General features: G+C 36.2%; 1 protein-coding gene across 1 annotated transcript; it reads left to right on the top strand.

Annotated features, from left to right (window-relative positions):
• Window positions 1–5,471: 5,471 nt before the first annotated feature.
• On the top strand, window positions 5,472–26,112 carry prlra (prolactin receptor a). The gene is given in 9 exon segments (XM_057360778.1): window positions 5,472–5,645; window positions 16,520–16,605; window positions 16,694–16,826; window positions 17,872–18,041; window positions 18,799–18,965; window positions 20,118–20,259; window positions 20,905–21,001; window positions 21,686–21,755; window positions 22,459–26,112. Coding segments are annotated over 8 exon segments (1,791 nt in total). The 5' UTR covers window positions 5,472–5,645; window positions 16,520–16,526; the 3' UTR covers window positions 23,392–26,112.
• The last annotated feature ends 1,287 nt before the right edge of the window (window positions 26,113–27,399 follow it).

Genomic DNA, 27,399 nt, shown 5'->3' with positions numbered 1-27,399 from the left:
GGAGCATCCCTTAACTCCTCTTCAACTGTCAGTCTGCTGCCAGTTTCATTTCAAAATCAATTAACAGGTGTTTTACACATCCAATCAATTCGCAGTGAAAAACGCAAGCCACGCCCACCAAGTTTCTCCTTTGAAATGCCTTTTCACTCGGAAATGTGTCAGCATACAGAAGTAAAAACGATCACAACTTCCGGTTCATGGAAGGTTCATTACACTGAATTACCAGTGTTGGGTAAGTTACTTTGAAAAAAGTAATTAATTACTAGTTACTAATTACATATTAAATAGTGTAATTAGTTTACTGTACAAATTACTCTCTCCAAAAAGTATTTAATTACTTACTACTAATTACTTTCTATATCTATATCAACCTTGATTAGTTAAGTGATTCAAGGATAGACATGACACAGCTCTTTTAATTCATTCATACAAATAATATGAAACTACGTCAAGTATTCATATTAACCGACCAAAGTATTACAAATGTGAGGACACATTAAAGGATTTTAAAGTTAGACTTTGAATTTTGATGTCAATTCCACTATTGTATATATTACACAGTATTTAGTTCAATTACATCAGAAGTAACTGTTATTAAATTACAGAAAAAAATAAGAGTAATCCCTTACTTTACTTTTTCAAGGGAAAAGTAATTAAATTACAGTAACGAATTATTTTGTAACTAGTTACACCCAACACTGTGAATTACACATAATTTGTATTAACCTTAATTGCTTTTGTAAATAAAACCTGGTTTTAGAAATGAAGCTAATAAAGTAGTTTGTCATGGGCCTACTAATTCTTTCTACTGTGCTTAGGAGTCCCCTCCTAAAGGGACAAGCCATGAAATCATCATGAAGTATGAGGACCTGAAAAAACACCAGGATAAGGAATGACCGATATATAATGCTTAAACAACATCATTGTGATACGGGAAATTAATTTACTTCCAGCATATTTATGTTCTTTCTTTATCTCACAGAGCAGAGAAATGAGTTGCTTAATAAACAGTGAGTCATAATCTCCAACAATATTCAAGTGTGTCAGAGTATTTAACGTGATGACATTCTGGGATTTTCTGTGGCTTGTTCTTGTTGTGAAATCACTAACTGTTGATTACAGTATTGGTTTCTGGGAATGTTAAGGTTTTATGGTTTGGCACAGAATAATGTTTATTCAGTCTAATATAATTTTGTCAATACTGGCCACAGTTTTCTGCAGTGCAGTGCATTTTTTCCTAATTTTTCTATAAAATTATATACAAGTGTTAGCATTACATATGGTCATGGATAGGGTACTGATAAAAAATGTATAAAACTGTGAATCCATTTGGAATAAAAGCATCCGCCAAATGCATAAATGTATTAATTAGGCTCATTTTTAAGCGAACTTTAGAAATAACTGTAAAATAATGACCACTAAAGCACTCAATATATAAATGTTATTTGACAAAGTTTTACCAGCAGGTGTCCTCATATTGCCACTAAAAATATCCTGTGACCCAGTTTAGTCTCATATTCATTTATGGTTTAACCAGGGCTTTACTTAGCTGTGGCTAAATGTCAGATTATTCAGTAGATCATTTTTAATATCATGTAATATCAATGAAATCAAATATCTGCTTAATCTGTAGACACATGAAAGAAATCACCCAAAATGTTCATTCTAAAATGTGTGATTTTTTTTCTCTGGAACACAAATTGAGATGTTTAGTTTAGTATACATATGGATAGATCAGTGATGACCGAATTGGGTGAACTAACCTATTAAGACTTACATTTTTCAGCTTGGGTTTATTAATGACTATAAGTAGGCGTTTGAGAATGTGGTATCTACGTGACAGTATTGAACGTAACAGCCGTGAGTAATCTCTCGTCAACGTCAAACTACTGATTACTCATAATGTAATGGATTACTTAGGCTTGTTGGCTTAGGTGACCCTTTGACAACATGTCAATATTAGACCAAGCTCAAACGCCATTCTTATCCTTAATAACAATTGTCATGTTTTAAACCATCCCTAGTTCCAGATGGTGGAATTACATAACACATCCAGCGAGTTGTAGGAGGGAGTACAAGATCTCCTCTGCATGCTCCCTCCCCAACCCTGTGGAAGTGCTGTTTACTGAAGGTTTTCAGGACAGAAATCTCAGCAGGTGTACTGGGTTGGGAAGCTCCAGAGAGGCATGCATGTTGGGAGAGGGGTGCATTTGATATTTGTTTTATACACTCGGTTATGTTAAGATCTTCGTCGCAGGCCCACACAAACCTAAGCCTGACCCCTGTCATGAATAATCCAAAAGCACAAGGGTCAAGGTTCATTGCTAGGGCAATATGCTAATGGTTTGGATTTAATACTCTGGGTTTTCCCACAATGTAAAAAAACAGAATTTTACTGTTGTTGTTTTTTACAGATTTGTTTACGTATAATGTAAAAAATGTGTTAAATTAATAAATGTAAAAAAAATTCTTACAGTTGTTGACTCTTTTTCACATATTTTTTAAATACGGTAAAACCCCTCAAAGTACAGAAAAAGGCTGGAAATTTGCAAGAAAAACATGGAAACTATGTAATTTTATGAGAAATTAAAGTTATTTTACGCTCCCAGCTGCCAGAAAATTTCAGTTTTTTTATGGGATTTTTTCAGTGCACATTTGCAGGTAACTGTAAAATCCCATGGATTAGTTATACCAACCTGATATCATGGAAATTCGTAACTATTTTACAAGGTATAGCTAATTCGTATAGCTATATGCTTTCCTGTGGCTCAGTGGTAAGAGCATGATGCCAAGATCATGGGTTCGATCCCAGGGATTGCACATACCTAGAAACAAATGTATAGGATAAATACTCTGCCCCTAAAGCAAAGCATACTAAAATGTAGGAATGAGATCGTACAGATTCATATGAATTTTGCAGTTTTTGCAGTGAGATTGTGTTGGTTAAACCATGCAGAAGAAAATACTGTTGTCATTCGCAGGGCAAGAAAATCATATTATAGAAAATGCAGACATACCAGATGGTTATCAAAGGATAGTCATGCCAAACACGGCCAATTGAAAGTCTGACAAAGTATTTTGTTCTGTAACTGTAATGAAATGTCTTAGTGTTATTGAAGCCAAAAAAGCGAAACTGAAACAACAGGAACATTAGCTTGTTTGAAAACAGAACCGTGGATTATGATGGATGACAAACAGTGTCATTAAAAAACAGCACACAGTAATGTTGCATTCATTCAGTGTTGAACAGCTGGCGTGATCCTGACATGAAGTTGACCCTCTCTGGTCATAGTGACAGATCAATCTCAAAGATTAGTAGAGCAGATCTGAACAGAGACAGGGAGGGAAATGAGCCTGTGTAAAAGACACTGAATCAGAATAGTCAGCATGCTTTAAGAATTAAAAACGCACAACCAGTCCTCTTTCTTTCTTTCGTCCATCATTCATCAGACTCTTTCTTATGACATGTCGTACAGTACAAGCATGGGTAGCCGATGTAATGTGTGCCTGTGCATGCATGCATATGTGTGTATATTATAGCATGTCTATTATAACAGGGCACTAAAAACCTAAATCCTTCAGCAAATGGTTGTGTAAAAAAAAACAAATCATCCATGTGAGTGTACATAGTGTTCAGTGGTCATGTGAAGAAACTTCTGACCTTCACACCAATAAAAATGCAGCTTCACTTTATGACTGTACTTTATGACTTTATTTAATGGCTTATGAATATGTTTTGAGAGCTCCTTTCATCTACCCATGTACTGACCAAGTCTTTCAGCTGACCAAATAAATATTAATCGTCAGAGGTCATTCAGAGGGACTTTTTTGTACCTTTGTGAAGTGCATATCCTCCAAGGCGAATCACTGACCTTGTTTGATCTTTGATCTAAGACTTCCTTCTAAATGTTTTGGCACATGGGATTGAATCATGCCACTTGATCATAGGCCATGGAAAATGTCGTTAGTTAAAAAGGGAAAGGGAAAGAAATTTAGGTGCTTTGAGTCAGTGGTTTTGACTTAAATGCAGATGTCTTTCTTTCTTTAAGTGAGATGTCTCTCTGTTTATTCTTTATTGAGAAAAGTTTTTTTACACATTGTGCTTGATTTTCAGAAAAGCAATACTATGAAAGCATATTTAGCTTTCCTGTGGCTCAGTGGTAAGAGCATGGCAATAGCATTGCCAAGACCATGGGTTCGATCCCAGGGGATTGCATATAGAAACAAATGTATAATACAATGCAATATAAATCGCTTTGGATAAAAGCGTCTACCAAATGCATAAATGTAAATATTAAATTGTATCATAAATCCACAGAATTCATGCAGGCTAGGTTTATTTGGAGTTCATATAATAGTCGAGGTAATAACTTTAATGGCTTGCTTTTTACTGTTAATTTCACTCTTTGCTTTACAATTTAATTTAGCATGTTCTCTCATCCACTCGTACAGTACCATACGAATACTCTAAACCACAGAAATTATACAATTATCTTGGCCTAATGGATGCAGTTTTGTCATTTCAAAAAATGCAACTCTTTCAGATTACACATTTTAGATTACACTTAATGTCTTAATTGGATGTTACATTGCTTTTAGGAAATGGAATTGCTCACGAATCACTGTGCTCTGAGAAAAACTCAATGCAAATCTTTACTTTCTGTGCAGATTTCCTATTTAAATAATGATGGTACTACTGTATAGATGTGTAGATTTTTTCATGCAATTAAACTATTGCTTTATTGCATACTTTTACCTGTAATTGGCCAAGTCAAGTTCACATCCTGATGCTGTGTTTCATGACCATCAGGAACACTGTACAGACTGCACTGTCAAATGGGGAAGTTCCTCTGTGTCCTAGTAATTCTTCAATTTATTACCTTCTGAATGAGACATACCGAGAAGCAAACAAAGCACTCAATATCTAGATGGTGCAGACTTTATCGGAACTGGTTTTACAATGTTTAATCGGGAGCATACAGCCATGTGTTTGGATGGTCATAAATTACTGACAGGGCACTCGTCCTGTCTGTCTGTCTGTCTATATTTAAATTTTTTATAAAAGAAAATCAATACTGTTTGTGTGTGTGTTCTCTCTTTATCACTTTTGTCTCAATAATATAAGATTACACTGTAAATTAGGCGTTCACCATATGTATATTTATTCAAACCACCCCTCTCCTGAGAGTTCAACCTTTTGCTTAAAATCTCATTTATCTACATTGATTGTATGAATTGTTTTATTTAAAGCTATTGCAAAGTTATGATATTGGATTTTTTTCCAGATAAGCTAATTCACAAAAAAACGTAAAACTAATAGTTAGAAATCAATGCAGAATCACAGCATCAGTACCGGAATAAACGGAGTACACAGCGGATGAGCGCGGAGTGGGCGGGGCCGAGGAGGAGCTGAGTGGTTGACGTCACGCCCTCTCAAAGACAGACCGGTTAGTCAGGAGACGCGCAGCACCATTGGCATTTGACTTACCTGTGAGGTGTGTAAAAGCTCGTCACCTCGGAAATCAAGACATTAACAAGTTATAGATTACGTTACGAAGCAAGAGCAGAAATCACCGAGTTCAATGGAGTAACCCAAAAACTCGCAGTGACAGAGGGATTGTAGGATCTCAGTTTCACCGTAAAAGGTAAACGCAGATTAAAATTATTTTCACACCGGTGTCAACAATGAGTCATATTTTCTTTAGTGTTTATAATTTTAGACATTGCATTTAGCGCTGTTATAAACTGACATACTAAAAATAGAAGATTAGCCTAATGCAATTTTGTATTTCAGTATTACATTTCATTGAAGCATATATTTGTAGTAGCCTATTTTAAACGATTGGTTTTATAGATGCATTTTATTTAATTATATTGATATGTGTCTGCTTAAAGTTGTTTTAAATTGCTGTATTTTAAGTAATAGTTTTACAGAGACATTCTATTTTATAGTTTCTGAAATAACGGCAGTTTGTTTTTATTAATAGCCTACTTCACATTTTTATGTCTTAAATCAATGTTGGTCATATTTCACATTACAGCGTTCACAGTATATTTACTACTGAGTAATGTGAAGACCTTGTAGCCTAAATATAATATTTTAAATATAATAGCCTAAATAATATAGTTTCTGCTATTGACCGTAATGTACAGTACATTCTATATTGTAAATGTTTACACAAATATGTTGTTTTCAGTACTTGACGAGGTCAGAGCAGGGCTTTACAGTCTAATAATATTATCGAGTGGAAAGTGCTGATTTAGCTGTTTATTATGTAATGAGCTTTCCACCAGTCTAAACCTGAGCATAAGAGGCCAGACATCTATCTCCAGATCTCATAGATGCAGTTAAATAGATGACTTCTGTTTTCTGACATACAAACATGGTTTGTTGTAGGCCTGATTATTTTGTTGGTGGATTCGATATACTAAAGAATGGGCATACATTTTATTTGAGCTTAGCAGGAGCAACAACCCACTTTTTCTTTACAACATTGATTATAATATGGAAAACTGTTGTTCTTCCTATTGCCCTATTGGATCATTGACTCTCTATAGATCTAAAAGAGGAGCATGGAAGATAAAACATATATCTGTGGGTTGCTTTGTTTGCTAGTAGTCTATCCTGAGTTTGGAAAATCAGACATAACCTTTATTGACCCGACTGACTCATTTTTTGAAGATGAAAAATGATTGATTTGCATAATGCATTAAATGATATGAGTGATAAAATAAGACAGGTTTTTATGTTCCTGGGTTTTAGAATACTTGTAATAGTTCATGGCATGTTGGGGTCAGTCAGGGCACGGAAAACATAGAACTGAACTGCAAGTTTTATTAGTGCTTGTAAAAAGTACTCTTAATTGTTCATCTTAAACTGAGTTTAGACAAAGAACTAGTCATCAGTAACTGAAACCTGTACAAGCTACAGACTCTTTTTTTGTATTTTTACATCTTATGTCTTTATCTGACATTATTGTGTAATATAACAATTAAACTCAAGACTTTTGTGCATGGCATTGTGCAACTTAATTGTACTGAACAGCAAACTGATCTCATCATGATTACCAGGTTAAAATCAATAAAGCTTTCACTTAACACTGAGAGGTGTGTGTGTGTGTGTGTGTGTGTGTGTGTGTGTGCGTGCGTTCATGTTTGTATATCCCGGTGGGGACCTAAACCTGAATACACACCAACACATGGTGACTCGTGTCTCCGTGGGGACCAAAATTGAGGTCCCCAGGGGCAAAAAAGCTAATAAATTGTACAGAACAATATTTTTTACAAATCTAACAATGCAAAAAGTGTTCTATGATCTTTAGGTTTAGGGATAGGGTTAGGGATAGGGGATAGAATATACAGTTTGTACAGTATAAAAAACATTACGCCTATGGACTGTCCCCACGGGGATAGTCAACCAAAGCCGTACGTGTGTGGGTGTGTGTGTGTGTTTGTGTTGATTATGATTATAGCCCGTTAGAGGACTGAGCTGTTGAATATCATGTTTATGTTTATGCCTCTCTTACCTCCATCCAGTTTTGCAGCTTTTCATATATTGATATCGTAACAGTTTGAAGAGGGGTTGTGTGTGGAGTTCAAATAATTGTACACGTTATTAAAATAGTTTAAATGCTGCTAAAGTATTCAGTTCTCTACTTTATTTCACATTATTTCTTTACTTAATTTCACAGCATTGCATTCTTTGAGGAGCAGGCAGAATCCTTTTAAGAAACCAGAGAAATGATATCCAATGCAAAAAAACCTCATTGTCACTTATATTCAAGGCCAACACAGTTCCTGCCAGGAAGCAACTTATTTAATTTGCTCAATAAGCTTTATGGTTATGTACACTTAGTTTCTAGCCTGAACATAATAGCAGTACTTGAATGATTGACTGTAGATTCAGATTCAGAAAACACAAAAGAGGATATTTTGAAAAATGTTGCTATAGCCAAAAACTGTTGGTCCCCATTGACTTTTATTGTATGGACACAAACCAATGCAAGTCAATGGGGACCAACGGTTTTCTGTTACCAACATTTTTCAAAATATCTTCATTTGTGATCTGCAGAAGAAAGAAAGTCTCACAGGTTTTAAATGACAAGAGGTAAATACTAGTGACAGAATTTTCATTTTAAAGGTGAACTATTCCTTTAAAGCTGTGCAATGTCAATAGGACTCTATCAAAGTAACACTAACAATTAAAAAGGCTTTTAGCATAGACACGTATATACAGTAATGCTGCTGACTGCATCAACACGAATGTTTTGGGAAAAGCCATCTGTTGAAGAAACAGCCCAAAACCTTATGTCGTGATCTTTCAAGAACTTAATTCACTTGAACAGAAGCACAGAGGATGCCTCAATTACTTGGAAACCTTGGAGAGCTTGTATGACTGGTTTCACTGATCAAAAGCTTTGTTAATCCATCAACAATGCTAATTCTTTATCTATACAAACATCAAAGACATTTTAGCAGGTTAACATCGTTAAAGGAAACCGTGGCTGTATATTCGTATGTTCAGCTGTGCTTCTGTGGTTTGATTCAATTATCCCTCATTAAAGAGACAGATTGCAATGAGGTTTTAAACCACTTGCCACGATGGCCAAGTCCCACACTGTATCATTGTCTTGTTTATTTTTTTAAAGTTGCTGGCTTTTACAACAGATAAGCTATCGTATCATTAGTAATTCATCTGTTTACATCATGATTATGCCTGAATGACAACAGACCATAGAGGTCTGCGGGTTATTCGTTTTTTTATGTGGTTGTAGACAGCTATGGACATCTCAGTAGGCCCCGCCCCCTTAAAGACGCACTTCCACCTGTTAATAATGTATTGATCTTAATCCCAAACTGGCTCATGTCTTGATCTGGCTAACTGCAGATCAACTTTCAGGTCTATGTCACCTGTGCAACACTACACCTTCATTCACACCACTGACGAGAGAGCGTGCAGGGTTGGATCTGGCTCAGACTGGATGGTTCTGGACTGTGAAACTTGTGCGGAGTTGTACTGCGGGGGCTAGAAATATGAACACGGTTCTCAGAAAGAACAAAACATCATAAATGTTTGAGGGGTGTATGAATGTAAATATTACTGTAGTGTTTTGAATCTCTGACATCGAGCTAATTACAAGCAATGTCAGAAACAGAAACAGCAAACCCAAGTTTCCAAATGTATGTTTGATTTCTTCTTTTAATCGAGCTGTTTTGAGACTTTCTAGACTTCACAGCAATAGTCTGGAGCCTTTTTCATCCATAATTATTATGGTATGAGTCTATAGAATCTTTGAACTTTTTTGTTTAGTTTTTTTTAGGGGGGACACTTGATAGCGTGCACTAATTGTTTCAAAGGATTCAGTATGTTTCTATTTTAAAATAAAGGAAAACATTTTTGTGTAACATTCCTAATGTAGTGCCAATTTATTAATCGATTAAAATTGTTAATTTATATTGAAGGCTTGAAGACAAAAACGCTTTTTTTATGCGTAACAAACAGCGTGACATTAACAACAAAGTAGTCAACATTTTCAAATACACTACCGGTCAAAAGTCTTTGGACACATATTTTTTCCTTACGAAGGAAACTATGGGAATTATGTTGCGACTAAAAAAATTCAGTGTAGTCACCTTTTGACTAGAATTTGCAGAAATGTTTTCTTGTCTTGAGCAGCCCTCACCCTGAGATGCTTTTTTAGGAGTTCCCATCTATTCTGTGCACTTATTGGCTGCTTTTTCTTTAATATTCAGTCAAAGTCATCCATTTCAAAAACATTTTTATTAAATTAAATGTTAGTTTTGTCATGAAAAAAAAACATGTTTGTTTGCAAAATTGTATTTTTGTCTAATTTCAGACATGTAAGCAATAAGCAAACATTTTTTTTAAATAACGAGAAACATTTCACTCAAGTGTCCCAAAACTTTTGACCGGTAGTGTACGTCTTTTTTCTTGTTTCATAGTAATTTTAAGTTTGACATTTAGTTTGATTATTTATCCTTTAGATGTAAAATGCTTTAAGTAAATATACAAATGAAGGCATTAGAGAGTAATTTCTTGTGTGAACTGTGGATATTAGATATACTGCAAGCAAGCAATTATCTAGTCTGCTCATAATAAGGGCTCTAATGCACTCATGCTGGTATGATTCGCCATTTTTTCAAAATGTACTTTAGATGCGGAAATGCCTTTTTTCCTTTTTTCTCCGATTGCAAGCAGGTTCTTTTGTTGCCATGACTAAAACCGTCTCATACGGCAGATTATAATTTTAGCAACAGTAAATTGGAGGAACGTACTTGTTATATTATGGTGGTGATTTGTGATGAAACTCCTACTGTGAACCAATACAACCCCTGTTTCCATTGTTCCGCAATAATATTCAAAGTATAACAAATATGCACTCAAAATGGTTTGCATTTATTTGCATGCTTGTTTGACACGTTAAAAAAGCCATATGAGCTAAAAGGTTTGGTTTTAATTAGCTGAAAATGCACAATATGACTTTAAAAGTGATCCCTCTGTAACTAAAATAGTGGAAGAGTGCAAAATTAGGTCAGATAATCCTCTAAATCTTTTCATAGCTTTAACCTGAGAACATGAATTCCTAAAGCTAGAAAGACCTCTCGAAGCTATCTATGGAATTATGAGGGACATGGAAAACAGGAGGGTAGGAGGGAGCGAAATCTTTTGAGCAGTTGGTGGATGTGTGCTACTTGTTGGCAAGCCCCTGCTTGCCTTCTACAGTTCAACAGGCTTAGCGATTTACTGAAACCCCCCCTCCCCTTAGATGTTATGTAAGAAGACCGCATACAGTAGGAGGACAATCCTGTAATGCCAATTATCAGATCAAAGGACCATTCTTGAAATCAGTGTAGGAACTGAGAGGTTAAATGAGTTGGGTTAATTCACTTCTGTGGATGTTGATGTAGATATTTGATGTAGCACCAGGGTGTGTGAATTTCATTTGAATGTGACTGTGTTACAAGGCAGTTGGGTTTACTGATACTTTTCTGCAAACGTTCAGAGAGCACATGTGCCACATGTGATCAGTGCTTACAGTATATAAGCAGGGCTGGGAAGGTTACTTCACTACAGATTACAAAATACATGCTTTATAAAGTAATCTGTAACGTATTTCGTTAGATTACACAAGTTTTGTAACTTAATCTAAATACTTAAGAATACTTTGGAATACTAGTAAGGTTCAGGAAACAAAGTGATCATCAAACAGAGGACTTGGCTGTCCTCTGCTTATTATCTTAAACAACATCAGTTTTACAGTTTGCCCTCATTGGACATTATAGTCCCCAATTCTAAAAAAAAGAAGTCAGAATTATGAGTTATAAACTCACAATTGTGAGAAAAAGTCAGAGCTGTGAGACAAAAAAAGTCGCAATTACCTAAAAAATTACTTAAACAAGAAACTTACAAACAACTATCACACTTATTCAGGACAGTACTAAATAATATTAGCATGCAATTTGTATGAACCCAGATCCCTCTTATTTTGTTAAAATTATTCAAATTTTGCAAATTCGGCGAAGGGTATGAACCTTATGAGCAGAACTGTAGTTTAGGATGCTTTTGCAGATTGTCTGAGAATCAACAATTGCTGTTTACATTAAGTGCCCTTTCCAGTTTATATTAATGTTTAAATGAAATAAATGACATTAAAATTCCAAGTAATCACTTTGGTAATCTAAAATACTTTTCGGATGTAGCTGTAATTTGATTACCACCCATTTAAAAGTAACTGTAATGAAATACAGTTACTCAAATTTTGTATTTTTAATACGTAACTAAGTTACATGTATTTCGTTACTCCCCAGCCCTGTATATAAGTCAATTAATCAGTGAGTTGATACCTTTGGAAACGCTCTTGCCACACTTGCAGGAGGTCACTGTGACTCTCTATGTCTGTGTGTTGTCCTATAAAAAGCCATCCGTTAGATCAATAATATGGGTTCAAAATTGCTTCTTAGTTTTATTGCCTTTGTCAGTCATTAAAAGTTTCTTAATTTTCCCTTTTCAACACTTTGAAAGAGTTGCTTTTCAAATCCTGGCCAATTGTGGCAAAGCAGCTTGCAAAAAGTTCTTTGCTGTGGAAAACGTTCTAAGAACGTTCTAAGAACCCTCGATTGAAATGATCTTTGAGGAACCAAAGTGCTTCTTTTATGGCATTGCTGTGAAAAAACTTTTGTAGGGCCTTTTTTTGTAAGAGTGTTACATTGTATGTATGTATGAAGCAACATGAATCTAACCTCAGTTCAACTGGGTCTTTATGATATAAATCCTTATGCAATTAAATATGCAGAAAATACCAATTGTAGCTTTTTTTCCACACTATATGCAAGAGGAAATAAAAAACTCTCTCTCTCTCTCTCTCTCTCTCTCTCTCTCTCTCTCTCTCTCTCTCTCTCTCTCTCTCTCTCTCTCTCTCTCTCTCTCTCTCTCTCTCTCATTATTATTCCTGTTATGTTTATGTCTCTGTAGAGTAAATCTGCAGTCCTAATATCATCCACTTCATGTGCTCAATGCTTATTTCTGTCCACAGATTATTGGCAGAATGGACATGAAGCCGATTCTGCAGAGGATTCTGATGCCAAATGCATCTGCATATTATTTCCGTGTTTGCATCTGTATTATTGTCATGATTCTGCCTCATCTTGTCATGTCTTTCTAGATCTAGTGGCAGGATCATGACAGAGCCTCATGTTTTGTGTGGAGAGAGGCATGTTATTGTTGGTTCTGACATAGCATGCGCTCTCTCCGGTCTCGTCTTCGGCCCCGCCCCTCTCATTTCCTCATTTAGCTTTCCTTCGGTGTTTCATTCCCGACACCTGTCCCTTGTTAATTATCCTTTGTTAGTCTTCCTATTTAATGCCCTTGTGTTTGCTGTCTTGTGCTGGTTTGTTTTGCTTGTTTTTATGCATGACGTTTCGTCATTTCTTGCTCTGTGGATTATTCGGTCAAGTCAAGTCAAGTCTTAGTAAGTGTTTAGTCATAGTTCTTGTCAAGTGTTGTTTTAGTTTTAGTCCAGTTTCAGTTAGTCTTTGTTCTGTCGAGTTTGAGTTATCATTTCCCCTGTTATTGTTGTTTGCCCACTCATGGGTTTTGTTTTGTGTTTTATCTGTAAAAAAGTTCTTGTGTCCATCCTTCTGCCTGCGCTTGGGTTCTGGCATCCCCACACCTCGATCCTGACAATTATTATGTAATACTGTGACGAAAACGATACACAGGTAAAAACTGAGCCAATGTGACAAAGCAGAATGCCAGCATCACCCTGCTAAAGTTGGCACAAGTTAAAAAACATCTCCGGTTGTCTGCCAAGATGAATGCATTGTACAGCTGAACGTTACTTTGAAAACAAATTGTGTCAGGGCCGATAATACATTCATGTCTATTTGGTTGTTTTTGAGCGATCACATTCTCCTAGTTTCAGTCAGGGCTTATCTTGTTCTGTTTTTAAACATTTCAGTTGAGGTCAGGTCAGAGGTGCTGATGAAGGTCAGTGGACCGAAACGTTGTGTATTAACGTATTAACTATTAAATATTTGTGCAAGTACTGGTAGCTTGCGGGAATCTCATCCTTGTGTTCGACAGTGTTGTTGGACTATTTTTCCTATTCAGCTATCGGTCTTCAGGCGTGCTGAGTTTTCGTTGACAGGTCAGAGGTGCTGTCACAGGTTATGACCCTATGCATCAAGAATACATATTTTGGATTACACATATCAAATAAATTACTCTGTTGATGTTCAAGTTGATTTAAACGCTACCTTATAGGTAATATACTTGGGATGTTTTAAATTCTTACAGAAAGGTTAAGTATCTTGTTGCCTTTGAATTGTAAGGTAAAAAAGTGTGGTTGTTCTTCTCTGAGCAATCAGATGGATTTCACCCTGACAATCGCAAATATTTACCAATATAAAAGGACTCGCAACATCACAGACATAAAAGTGAGCTCTTTTGACTTTAGGTAGTACGCAACTGTCTAGCAACATCCTAGCAACCATTCGGAAGCCCATAGCAATGGAGTAGCAAATTATAAGAAACAGGAAAACCTGACTGTCTGTTTTGCCCAGGCAAGACTTCTCCTGCATCCCTGTTGAAAAAAACAGCACATGCTGGTTAGGTAGGTTTTGAAGCATGGTAGCTGGCTTTTACTGGTTTAAGCTGGTCATGTGCTGGTTTACGCTGGTCATAAGCTGGTCATGTGCTGGTTTAAACTGGTCATGTGCTGGTTTAAGATGGCCATGTGCTGGTTAAAGCTGGCCATGTGCTGGTTAAAGCTGGTCCTGAGATGGTTTAGGACCAGCTTAAACCAGCACAGGACCAGCTAAGGACCATCTTAAACAAGCATGACCAGCACATGACCAGTTTAAACCAGCACGATCAGCTAAGGACCAGCACATAACCAGCTACCATGCTTCAAAACCTACCTAATCAGCATATGCTGTTTTTTCAACAGGGGTTTCACAGTTTAGACGTCAGAAGAGTTTGAGTGTGTAAAAGGTCACACAGCGTAAGATGCATTGATTCTTTAAAACTCGCTTATTGTAGATCCTTCCATTCATAATCTCTTGTGCACAGCCTGTGAAGATGAAGAGATAAATAACACGGGTGCCAACAATGATCAATGATTAAATAATTGCTAAACTTGCATATATTTTGCCATGTCTTGGCTGCCAAGACCTGACTGTTCATTACACATGTTCACCTTTTGTGCTCGGAGTTTAATCTTCTTGTTTTGTCCTGTAGACATGTAAATCTCATTTAACTGTGAACACATTCGCTATGTTAGAGAGCTCGGTTACCATCTAATTTTTTGTGAAACATTTGTCTTGTTTTGTGAGTTGACCAGTTCTTTGTGGATATTTTACATATGACAATAGCAGTCAAATTTTTCCCATCAACAGAAATGTTGTATTGAAGAGCACTGGATTTACAACCTTCACCTTAAAGTGTGCGTCATGACCTGTAAAACTATCAGAAAAATTCCCACACAAACAGAGCTGTTTTTTTACAAGGTGATTGGTCACGTACAACTCAGAAAGTGGCAGTTTGATGACCACTATATTTTTTTAATAGGCGCTTTACAGTTTATGTTGAATAGGAAGATACAGTTTTGTGGCAAAACTTCATGAAATATAGATGTACCTTTGGAGTTTACTAGTTTGCAGTTTGACTTGCTATAATCCAATCATGTAGACATTTATTTAGATTTTTTTTGTAGACTTTACAAGGACATTAAAGAAGTTGGACTGATCCAGATTGTTCAAGTTCCCTCTAAAGTCAAACAGATCATAACTCGCATTATCCAGAGACCTTTGATTAGATGTTGTGAAGAAACACTTAACAACCAATGAGTCCAATGAATGACTAGGGACATATTTGTTGATTGTGAAACAGCATTGTTTGAAGTATGTATTCACTCTGATGGTACAGTTAAAACATTTAAGACCATCTTAAAGGAAAGTTCACCATCAAAATGAAAAATCGGTTATTATTTACACGCCTTGTCATTTCAAACCTGTATGACTTTCTTTCTTCTTCAGAACACAAAAGAAGATATTTAGAAAAATGATGGTAACAGAAAACCGTTGGTCCCCATTGACTTGCATTGGTTTTTTTGTGTCCATACAATAGAAGTCAATGGGGACCAACGTTTTTTGGTTACCAACACCTTTGTTTTGAGAAAAAAATCACACAGGTTTAACATGAAAACTGAATGAGTTAATAATGACAGAATTTTCATTTTGAAGGTGAACTATTTCTTTAAGACCACTTATCTGTCTTTTTCAGTGGTTCATAGTTAACTTTTGCTGTTTAATATGTGTTATAATATAATATAAATGATCTCAAATACGTGCCAGCTTCTAATAAAGACATTTTATGTATATTCTGTGTTTGATAAATAGTAAAAACAATCTACAACATCTATCCTGACAAGCTGATTGGCCATCATAACCAAAATCCTATGTGTGATGTTCTGTTCATTAGGAGTACTTTTTTATGTTTATTTATGTTTATTTACACTTACGCATTTGGCAGAGACTTTTATTCAAAGCAACTTACATTGCATTATACTAAACATTTGTTTCTAAGTATGTGCAATCCCTGGGATCGAACCCATGACATTGGCGTTGCTAGAGCCATGCTCTTACCACTGAGCCACAATACAATTGTGTTTGTATTGTGTTTGTACAATTGGTTTTCAGAGATTTTCAGGGAAAATCAGTGTGGGTTTGATTTCCAGGGAATATACAATCGCATGTACCTTAAATGCACTCGAAATTGCTACAAAATGTGTCTGCTAAATGCATAAATGTAAATGCAAAAAACAGATATGAGTGCACTTTGTTTACTTTGGTTAATTGTGATTATATATTTGTAATTAAACATTACTACTAAAAAATATTTATTAAAGATATTTAATAAAGAATGACTTTGCCTTTTCATTATGGGAATAGTAATAATGAAAAACAATCTTTCCTTATTCTCTTGATTTTCACTAATCAGATCTTAGATGGCATCAGGCATGATGGGAAACTCTGGGATCGTGTTTATTTTGACCTTTATCACCACTCTGATGTCAAGGGCAGCAGGTGATTAATAACATGTCCACATTACTACCATACTTCAAAGAATACTGCTTAATAAATGTGAGAGTCAACATGATCACAATGTGCACAGGCATCAGTCCTCCAGGCAGGCCCAGACTCACAAGCTGTCGCTCTCCAGAGAAGGAGACTTTTACCTGCTGGTGGGAACCGGGCGATGATGGGGGCTTGCCCACCACCTACGCCCTCTACTATCACCTTGAAGAGTCAGTCTTTCTGCTTTTACTCAACATGACTTACTTATAGTCAACACACACTGCTACATGCACCCATACCAATTTAAACTGGAAATAGAAGAGCACATGATAAAGATCATTATTGTTAAAGTCCCTGTGAACCGGAAGTTGCAATCATTTTACTTCCGTATTCTGACACATTTCCGAGTGAAAGGAATTTCATAGGAGAAAATAAGTGGCCGTGGCTTGCGTATTTCACTGCGAATTGATTGGATGTGTAAAAACAGCTGTTGCATTGATTTTGAACTGAAACTGGCAGCAGACTGACAGTTGAAGGCCAAGCCGTCTAATTTACATCATTTGAGATGGATAGTCATTTCAGGGCGGAAGTGCATTTTCAGATTTTAAATGAAGATTATGAAGGTACATGAATTTTAAAAAGAAAATGACCCACATTGATAAGCTAATAACTGTAGACGCTGCAATATTTCATGAAAAAATAAGAATTGTCATTTTTAATTTCACTGGGACTTTAAGTTTTATATACGGCTTTGAGATTCAGCAAGTTCCATACACAAACAGATTACATACCGTGTAAATCGCTCTGGGTAGAGTGTATAAAGTTCATGTTTATGCATATTTCACATGCAAAACATGCATCACCCTGTGATATTTTGGTAAAGAGAAGAGCTATTGAATGAAATGAGCTTGGTAAGTTCAAAACATTTGAAGAACTGAAAAATACAAACAATTTTTGGTCATGTAAAAGCAAGTTGGATATAATATTGTTTATATTGCGTATAATATTGATTTTTTTTATTGCCAGCAACCATTTTCACCGAATACAATTTGTCAAATTAATGGACAAGTGTCATCTGTGTGTAAAATGTTTATCATCAAAATATTGTTTTTCGCACAATTTTAACCTCACCAGTGCATTTATTTTATAAACACAAACAACACTTTGTTATGGAAAATGTGAAACTATTTAGCTTTGGTAAATGTGTATTTTGTGTGTATTGCATATCCAAATTTCATTGCATTATTTTAGTGTAAATATGTCTTTTATACACAGCTCAGAGACGGTGTATGAGTGTTCGGACTACAAAAACTCAGGCGAGAACTCGTGTTTCTTCAACAAAAATGACACGTCACTGTGGGTCAACTACAACATCACTGTGGTGGCCACCAACGCGCTGGGGAAGAACATTTCAGAGCCCGTAGAGGTGGACGTGGCCTTTATAGGTAAAACTTCCTCTTACATTCTCTACCTCCTTCGTATTTTTCATTGCCACTGTTTATTCCTCTTCATCCGGCCTGTGTCGTTCTCGTACCTCATGTTCCTTTCTGTGTGATTCATCGTCTGTTTGTAATCTTGTTATACGTATTAAATGGTACTCACGGTTGCTTTATGGCCACAGAGTCACCAGATTATTGCAGCGCGTCTGGGCTCACTGTTGCGAAAGATTGTTCTATCCTTTGGGCCGTAAAATGTTACACACGGTTTCTCGCCTGTACCGCTATAACCGTAAGACTAAACTTTAACTGATGTTTTTTTATTTAAGCTGACAGGGCAAAACAGTCAAGTGAAATACCTACCACACTTCGATTTTCTCTATTTCAGCAAGTTTTCTACATTCTTTGACATTTTGTCTTAGCGCAAAGGTCATAGGGATTGACCTTATTACTAGTTGTCATTTTTTACCCACATACTGGAAGTAACTGGTTTTCAGAACTTAAAGTGGTGAAACAACAGAAGAGCTGAAATGGAAAAAAACATACAGGTTTGGAATGACTGAGATAACAGAAAAATGACAAAGTATTCATACGAATTCAGACTAAACTATTCCTTTAACATTTAAATGATGTGATACAGTCATAGTAAAATGCGTTCAAATGTACAGTATTCGCGAGAGGCAAAACACTCACATTTAACAAATTTTAAACAAGTTGTGTTGCTTGCTTATGGATATTTAAACAAGCCTTTCTCTTGTATCAACAGTTCAGCCCAACACTCCAGAGAACGTCTCGGCTGTAGTGGTTCATGAAGACCAGATTCCATTTGTGAGGGTGTCCTGGGAAAAACCGAGAACCGCAGACACGCGTTCAGGGTGGATCACGCTAGTTTACCAGTTACGAATTAAAACAGAGAAAAATGGGGAATGGGAGGTGGGTTAAAAACAATGACGATGTTGAAAAATATCTCATTAAATGTCTGAATATCAATTTGATGTTTAATAAGTTTAGACTTTATTGTTAGTGGACCATTATTCCTCTCGATCAAGTTACTTAGGTTTGCATCACCTAGAGACAGATTTATTCTTGTTTTTAGTGAAATATTTTGAATTAGCTATTATTATTTTTCTTTAGTTTAACTTTAAGCTATGTGCTTATGTGCTTTAGTCATATTGTTATTTATTTAGCAGTATAATAAGTCAACAAATTTCGGTTTTATATATTTTCTGTTCATATTTTAGTGCCTCAAGTTAAACGCAAGTAGAAAGGCAACTAGAAAGCGGTTTGCCATACGTATGCTCATAGTGTTTCTCTTGGTCTGATTTGTATTGCCAAGCAACTAACTTTTGGATGGAATTTCTTAAATATTACCAAACAGACTAGAGAATGGTTAACAGTAGCGACTGTTTGTTTGCGAGTTTATCTGAGACATCTGAAGTGAATGGAACGTTGTGTGCAGGTGGACAGCCAACGGGCCCATTTGTCCATTAAATCAGCTGTTAAACAAAGAGGTTTAATCATTGACTGACCCAGTCTGGGTTTGTCTTGAAGAGTCTGCAGAAGCCTGAGGAAGGATAGATATGCAAAACTAGAGAGACCAGATCATACTATATTTTCTTCTTCAAGAACACAAAGCCAAAGGCATGTGGAATAATGATTGCCAGAGTAACCCAAGGGCAATAGTATTGACTCTGAGAGTATAGCACAAACATATGTATCTGATCATTAAGTTTATTTAAGTCAAGTGGACAGACATTGTAGACATTAAGACGAATTTACTTGAAATATTAAACAGGTTTCATCTGTGAAATCAGTTTGATCTGCATTCGCACAGCTTTACATGGAGGAAAATACTCAGACACAATAATGCACATTATAGTTTAGGGTCTCTTACATGTTCTTTATTTTTATTCTAAATGTAATTGGAATTATGTTGACAGGAGAAATATAGACATATAAATATACAAATATATATAATATTATAATGCATGTAATTATAATATATTTTAATGCAGCAATCTACTGCACCTCACATTAAGAGCCACTGTTTTATTGTTTTTTCCCTGTGCTTGTGTGTGTGTATAGGATTATTACGCTGGCATGCAGAAGTACTACAACATATTCAGTCTTCACCCCGGTAAGAAATACATGGTGCAGGTGCGATGCAAACCTGATCACGGGTTCTGGAGCGAGTGGACCCAAACGACCTACGTCAAAATGCCCGGCTGTAAGTTCCTGTAAGAATCCTATATACCATTGTTAAACAGTTACATTTGATTACTACACTTTATTCAGACATTAAGTCAGTGGCTATGAAAAAGCTGTGCTTTATTCTGATGGCCATCATGTTCGGAATCACCTGCTCAGTTTGCATAGTAAAACCTTTAGTTTTGAACCCTTTCGCTTACTCCGTGAATTTACTAGCAAGCAGGAATTACATTGATTCCTACTTTGAGGTTTCCCACGAACCTGCGGTTAAACACGGATAACTAACAGTGCAGACTGTTCTGGAGAGAATTCCATCCGTTTTACTTTAGGGAGTTATGACCTCATCTTTCCCGAGGTGGCTCAACCTCAGTCAAGCATGTTTTCATGCTGTACCCTTAACCGGGCCTCAGTTGCCTCGGAGCTGACTTGGAAAATCAGGCACAATGGGAGTCACACCTGACAGCAGCAACTGAGCCAGAAATCCGCCCTGTTTTCAGCTCACAGCGTTTTACAACATCACGCTGTTTTAACTTATTGCACCTCCTGTTTAGTCTTTTAATGTCTTCTTTTTTTTCAGTATCTGGCACTGTGACTTGATTTCACGTGACAGAAAAACAAACTGTGTATTCATGACCATTCTTGTTCTTGTATTTGTGTTCTATAGACCTTGCGAGAGAACGTTCACTGTTGATCATGATTACCATTTTCTCTGTCTTTGGTGTCCTGATCCTCACCTGGACGCTAAGGGCCAAACGAAACAGGTGCAAAACATTTTCCTGAACTCGAAATTCATTCTCAAACATTCTGTGGCACACGTATGTAGATACGCAGATAAAAGGATCATTAATATATTACTTTTTGATTTGATCAATTTTTTTAATAATAATGAAACAATAAGGTTGTATTTGTTATATTAGTTAATGCATTATCTGACATCAACTAACATTGAACAATATGGTTTTACAGCATTTGTTGATTGAAAGATTAACATTTTATTTTATTTATACAAATGCAATTGTTCGTTCAAGTTAGTTCATTTTGCAATAACAAAAGAAAAGTTTGGTTGAAAAAAATTAATTAATAAATGCTGTAAAAGTATAGTGTTCATTGTTTGTTCATGTTAACAAATAGAACCATATTATGAAGATCAACAATACATGGTGTTTATTTAAAAAATTTTGATTCATCTGCTGTTTACTGTACATTTAGTTAACAAATACAAATAATTTTAGTAATTTTTATTTACGTTTTTTAAAAGAAGAAATATGATAATTAAAGTACCAATCAACATTTCTCTCATATTTTCTCTCAGTTTAGATTTAAACAGACACAACTACAATAGGGAACGAACGTAATTCTCATTTATAAGAAGGCAGTCAGAATTCAGAATTAATCTCATAATCCTGTCCGGAGAGAAACTCATCATACAGTTTGTCTGTTTGCAGTGTGAAACTGTGTTTCCTGCCTCCTGTGCCTGGACCCAAAATTAAAGGATTCGACAAACAGCTGTTCAAAGTACGTAAAAGCACATAGACAAGGGCCAGTGTTCAGATAATATCACATTATGTCAACTCAACACAGTTTGAAGGTAAAATTTAAAAAGCTGAGCCTATGTTATGCAAGTTCACCAGCCCTGGGGCATATGAAGAGATAGATGCTTCTTTATTATTAATGTAGTATTTCAGGTCAAGTTTTAACATTTCAGTTATGAGGCAATTCAAGACATGTTTATTCAAAAATGAAAGATCTGTCATTTACCACACTTCCTTTTCATACACAATCTCACGGCAATTCATAACTACTGTATTTTACAAGATGGCTAATTCGTATGTATTTTATGATGTTATTTGTATGTTTTTGCTTTCGCTCCATTGATGTTAGGGGAGGGGTTGGGGTTAGGGGAGGGGTTTCAGTATGGAGTTTTTCTAATAATTGTATGTTTTGTACGATTCACATCGTGTGAATTGGCTAGAAGTAGCAGCCTCATGAAATAGTTACAAATTCCCATCAGATTTGGTTGTCTTTTCCTCTAAGGGACAACAAAAATATTGCGACTATCTAAGCGGTTTTCTGACATTCAATGAAAGAAGATAGCAAACCAGGAACTGTCAAAAAAACAGTAAAAAAACGAATAAAAGAATTTGATTGTACAAAAACTCATATTTTGTGTGACCCGTCACTTTAAAATGTTTTGTCACTTCTTTTGCTCTCTCTACAGAATGGCAAGTCAGAGGACATTTTAAATGCTCTGGTAATACAGAGTTTTCCTCCAAACACCGATTACGATGACTTATTGGTGGAATATCTTGAGGTGTACGACAATGAGGAGCAGGAATTGGTGTTGGATGGGAAAGATTTGTCGGAGGACTGCCTGAAGTCCAAAAGCTCTTTGGACAGCGACTCCGGCCGGGGCAGTTGCGACAGTCACACCCTGCTGTTGGAGAAATGCACGGTGGGACGAGACTCGAGCAGCCAGCACGGTGAAACAAGCTTGGCTTCTACTGAAAGCAGCAAGTGCCAGGTACCCGAATCCGTCGACGGTCATGCCAAGACCTGACCCGTCGTGTTCTTGTCTCCGCAACATCACCCCTGTCAAGCCTCTAAACCGGCCTATCACAGCGTCCCAGAGATTCTCAACATCTCTTCGCCTCGTATGACACCCATCAGTTACCATCAGCTTCAGCATCGGGAAGTCCCAACGCAAGAGGCCCGCTTCAGCAAGCCCACCTTTCGACATTCCCAAAGCTACCACCAGTTCAGCCTGGACAGTCCCGAGCACACGGCAGAAAGCATCGTGTCTCCATCGTGTTCGATGGAATATGTCGAGGTCCAGAGGATCAACCCCGAAAATGTGCTGGTGCTCAGGCCTCTTTCAGACCCCAACAGCGGACGTGACCTTTCTGAGCTCGCCGGAGAGGACTACACCAGAGTCAAAGAGGTGACATCAAACAATATGCTCTTACTGCAGACAGAAACACAATGCTCGGACAATTATAGCCGGGACTCGGACAGCCAAGCCGACCGATGCTTGACCCAACAGCAACCCTGTAAACCTTCAGTTCACCAATTGTTCAGTCTGGTGCCACAGGAGGACATGAGGCTGATGGGAAATGGTTACGTGGACTCGACCGTGTTGATGCCATCGTATTAACATGTGGCCGCCCATTGTGTGAAAAACTGCAAAACAATAAGCCGTCACACAAAATCATAAACTCTTAATGAGACTTAACTTTTTCCAATTCTGTTATAAAATCGACAACTTATCAAGCCCTGTGAGAAGCACTTACCTTACATTTGAATGATTTATATTTTTATAAATTATATTTATAGATTAACATACTTGAGTGTAAACAAGGGTTTGTGGACCCATTCTCAGGCAGGTCTGTGTCCTTTGGACATTTTTTGATGTTTTACTTGCTCTTTAAAAATGTCGGAAGCTGTGTCGTATAATGTCAAAATGACAAATGGCTTCTCACACTCCTATCTGTGTTTGTCACATTTATTTTTAGATTTAGCACTTAGCATATCTGCTCTCAGCAATGCCCTATGCATTATGTTGTTGTAAATGTATTTTGTACTGTGGCACAGTTACGTGTTTGAACCCACTTTTTTATTATATGCGTTTAAAAAAAGGGGTCTCTTGCTATAACGTAAAATGACTTCAGTCAGATGAGTTTAAAGGGATGCTTCACCCAAAAATGAAAAATTCTTTCATTATTTACTCACCTTCGAGTTGTTCCAAATCTGTATAAATGTCTGATGAACACAGAGAAAGATATTTGAAAAAATGCTTATAACCATACAGATCTTTCCCCCCATCGACTCCCATAGTAGGAAAAATTACTTTATCATCTTTTTGTTCTGTTGAACACAGCAGACGGCATTTTGAAGAATGTAGGACAGCAAACAGTTCTGGGGCACTTTTGACTACCATTGTATTTTTTCCTAGTACTATGACAGAATTTTCATTTTTGGGTGAAGTATCCCTTTAAATATTGCCAAAATGTGCACCCTCCATATGTTGCAATGTTGAACTGAAGTCAGTCCAAATTTAACACATTTTAAGTGCTATCACAAAAACTCACGTGCATTTTATCAAAACAAATGAGCATTCTTTGTGTCACAGCTGGTTTAATCCTACTGTAATCCTGCTGTTGTTCTTTGAAAACAAATTCCAGTCCATTCAAGAAACATTGCGTAATCTAAATTACTCAAGATATGTTTGTGTATTAATGGTTCACTAATGCAAAAGTAACTTTAGATTAAAAAATTTGATTTTGCCTTCAATATTTAATCTGAGGTGGCGGTTATCTCAAACTTTTGAATGTATGCATTTCACTGACTAGCTTCTTAAACTAAGACTGCGCCAGTCTCACTGACTAGCAATTAGTTAAAACTAATCAGTAGATTGGTAGATTGGAACTAATCAGTCTTACTTTTCATATTTCAATTAGCCCAATCTACCTTTTTATGTAAATGATTTAAAGAAGTTATAACCAGTCTTGAAGAATTTTTTTTAAGAATAAGACTAGTCTAAGCAGTTAATGCAACCGGCCCCTGATGTTATCATAACTGATTTTAAACACAAAACCAGTATGAAATGAAAACTGCCAGTGTATTATGAATGCAGATATATTATCAAATATGCAGTTCAGTTATTCAGTGTTCTAATCTAAAGGAGTATGAAGTACGTATGTGTGGGTGCGCGCTTGATAGTGGATGGGAGAGAGAGAGAGCGAGAGAGAGAGAGAGAGAGAGACCCATATGTAAATCCATAACAGAACCAAATCACTTCAGTCTGTATATTAGACAGGCATGTTGTATTAGACATTAATGCAGCACTCCAATTTTTATGTTTTTATATAAAATATTACATTCAGGACATCCTGATAGGTAAGGGATGGACGAATTTTAGCCTGTGCCAGTGCAAATCAACTTCTGACCCACATGTTGCCTTTAATTTTATGTATAGTTATTTTACGTTACATTTAGATATTGTTGCGAATATACAGGATATTGCAAACTTTACTCATTTGTGAGCCAGACTGTATATTATTTTGATTTCTGTGTTGTTTAGCCGTTGTAAATTCTTGGTTTAATTCATAATCGATCTACATGGACAAAGCTTCATATTTCTTATGCAGATTTTATTATATTTCTAACTCATGGCATATCTTTCAAATGTGTGTGTAATAACAAGGTGTAGCCTTAGGACAGTTATGTTATGGCTCACATGCCATCATGAAATATTTAACTGTGTCTGTGATTTAGTGACAGCGCTTTCTTTTGAAAAGCATAAGAGCTTTCCTGTAGCTCAGTGGTAAGAGCATTGCGTTAACAACGCAAGGTTGTGGGTTCGATCCCAGGGGATTGCACATACCTATGTATAAATGTATAGGATAATGCAATGTAAGTAGCTTTGGATAAAAGCGTCTGCCAAATGCATAAATGTAAAGAAATCTAGCGAACTATTGAAGCAATCCTGCTTTACAATATTAATTCTGAGATTGAACTTTATCAATAAAATCATTGCTTTCAACCTACCAAATTTACAATAACTGTAATCTAATCAACAGTAGATAAGCAAAACATAAACATATGTTAGTTGGCTGAAATACATCTTGTGTGATAATTGTTCTGTTTTTCCATAAGAAATGGTTTAATTTGAGCCAAACACACCTCTATAACCATTAAACACTGTCAGATTGTTGTAAGTGTGCTGTAGTAGGCCTACTTCTTCTAAATTCTCACACAATTTGAAATATCTTTATAGAAAAAAGCAACAGGTTATAAATGATCTCCACTTACGCCATCATTTTGAACGGACTTCTTCATAAATGCAATTACATCAACTAAGATTAATAAATGTTTAAATAAACATGTGTTGCAGCTTTTACTTCACAATACAAATGAACATTTTGACATTTTCAGTTCATTTCAAATTTCCTAAAAACAAAGCACGAATAAGGTTTTCTAATATTGGGCATTATTAGTTGTTTAACTTATATTCTATTAACAACAAAAACTAAATTAACCTTTCATCTTTCTAATGGCTTTGGTAAACAACTATAATTTTACTATTTAAATGACTATTTATTATTGTGTTGTCACTTGTGTCACTAAGCAAATGAAGAGACTTAATTAGATTTGACAATTAGAATAAAAGAGTACATTGTAAATTAAGTTTAACATTTATTTTCCAGTGGGGACAGTTGTTTGCATTTTCTAAAATCACACAAAAACCTGTCTAATTTTAATGTGACTCTTTAATATTATACCACAATCAATAGTGGAATCTTATAAGAAACTTTCTAACTATCTCAAATTATAACAAGATCATTCCTTTTCTACATGTAAACAGAGCTGGTTTACAGGCTGATGACAGTGTTGCCAGATTGAGTTTATGGTTTCAAGCCAAAACCCTGCCGAAAGGCACAAAAAACACGCCCATAATGTTTAAACAATAAACAAACACACCTAGAGCACATTCTGTGCGCCCCCGCACACTGCGCGTATACAATGTAGCCTCAAATTGTTTTAGGACAATTATTTATACACAATGTTTAGCTGATATAGATTTTTCATTTCATATTTATTTTATACGCCAGCTCTTGAAAAGTGGAGACTGGATTCTTATAGGCAACAGGTGTCGTCATGAACCAATCAGGGCAAAGGAATGATCAGTCGTCAGGAGCCAATCAGGTTTCTTCCTGGACAGAGACACAAACAAACTTCTCCCACAGGCAAATAAACATAGAAGGTCGTAACAATGCGCTAGATAAACCATTTGCAATATAATACAAAAACAATCCTGGACAAACTACCAGAGTAGGGATTTCTGTTGAACACAAAAGAAGATATTTTGCAAAAAAGCAAAGCAAACAGTTCTGGGGCACCTATGGCTTTTTAACTTTATCTGCTATGGTAGTCAGTTCCCCGGCACTGTCAGTTGCTAACATTCTTCCAAATATCTTTCTTTGTGTTCAACAGAACAAAGAAATTAATACAGGTTTGGAACAACAAGAGGGTATTTCATGACAGAATTTTTATTTTGGGGTGGAGTATCCCTTCAAGTACTTGCGTTATGTTCACCAATTAGCTTATAAAGTATAAACCGCCCAACTGATTCCAAACCAGCCCAAATCTTGTCAACCCGTCC

This window comes from Triplophysa rosa, linkage group LG19, assembly GCF_024868665.1.
Source record: "Triplophysa rosa linkage group LG19, Trosa_1v2, whole genome shotgun sequence".
NCBI lineage: Eukaryota > Metazoa > Chordata > Actinopteri > Cypriniformes > Nemacheilidae > Triplophysa > Triplophysa rosa.
The sequence above is the reverse complement of the archived record's forward strand: the minus strand, read 5'-3'. Positions and strand labels throughout refer to the sequence as shown.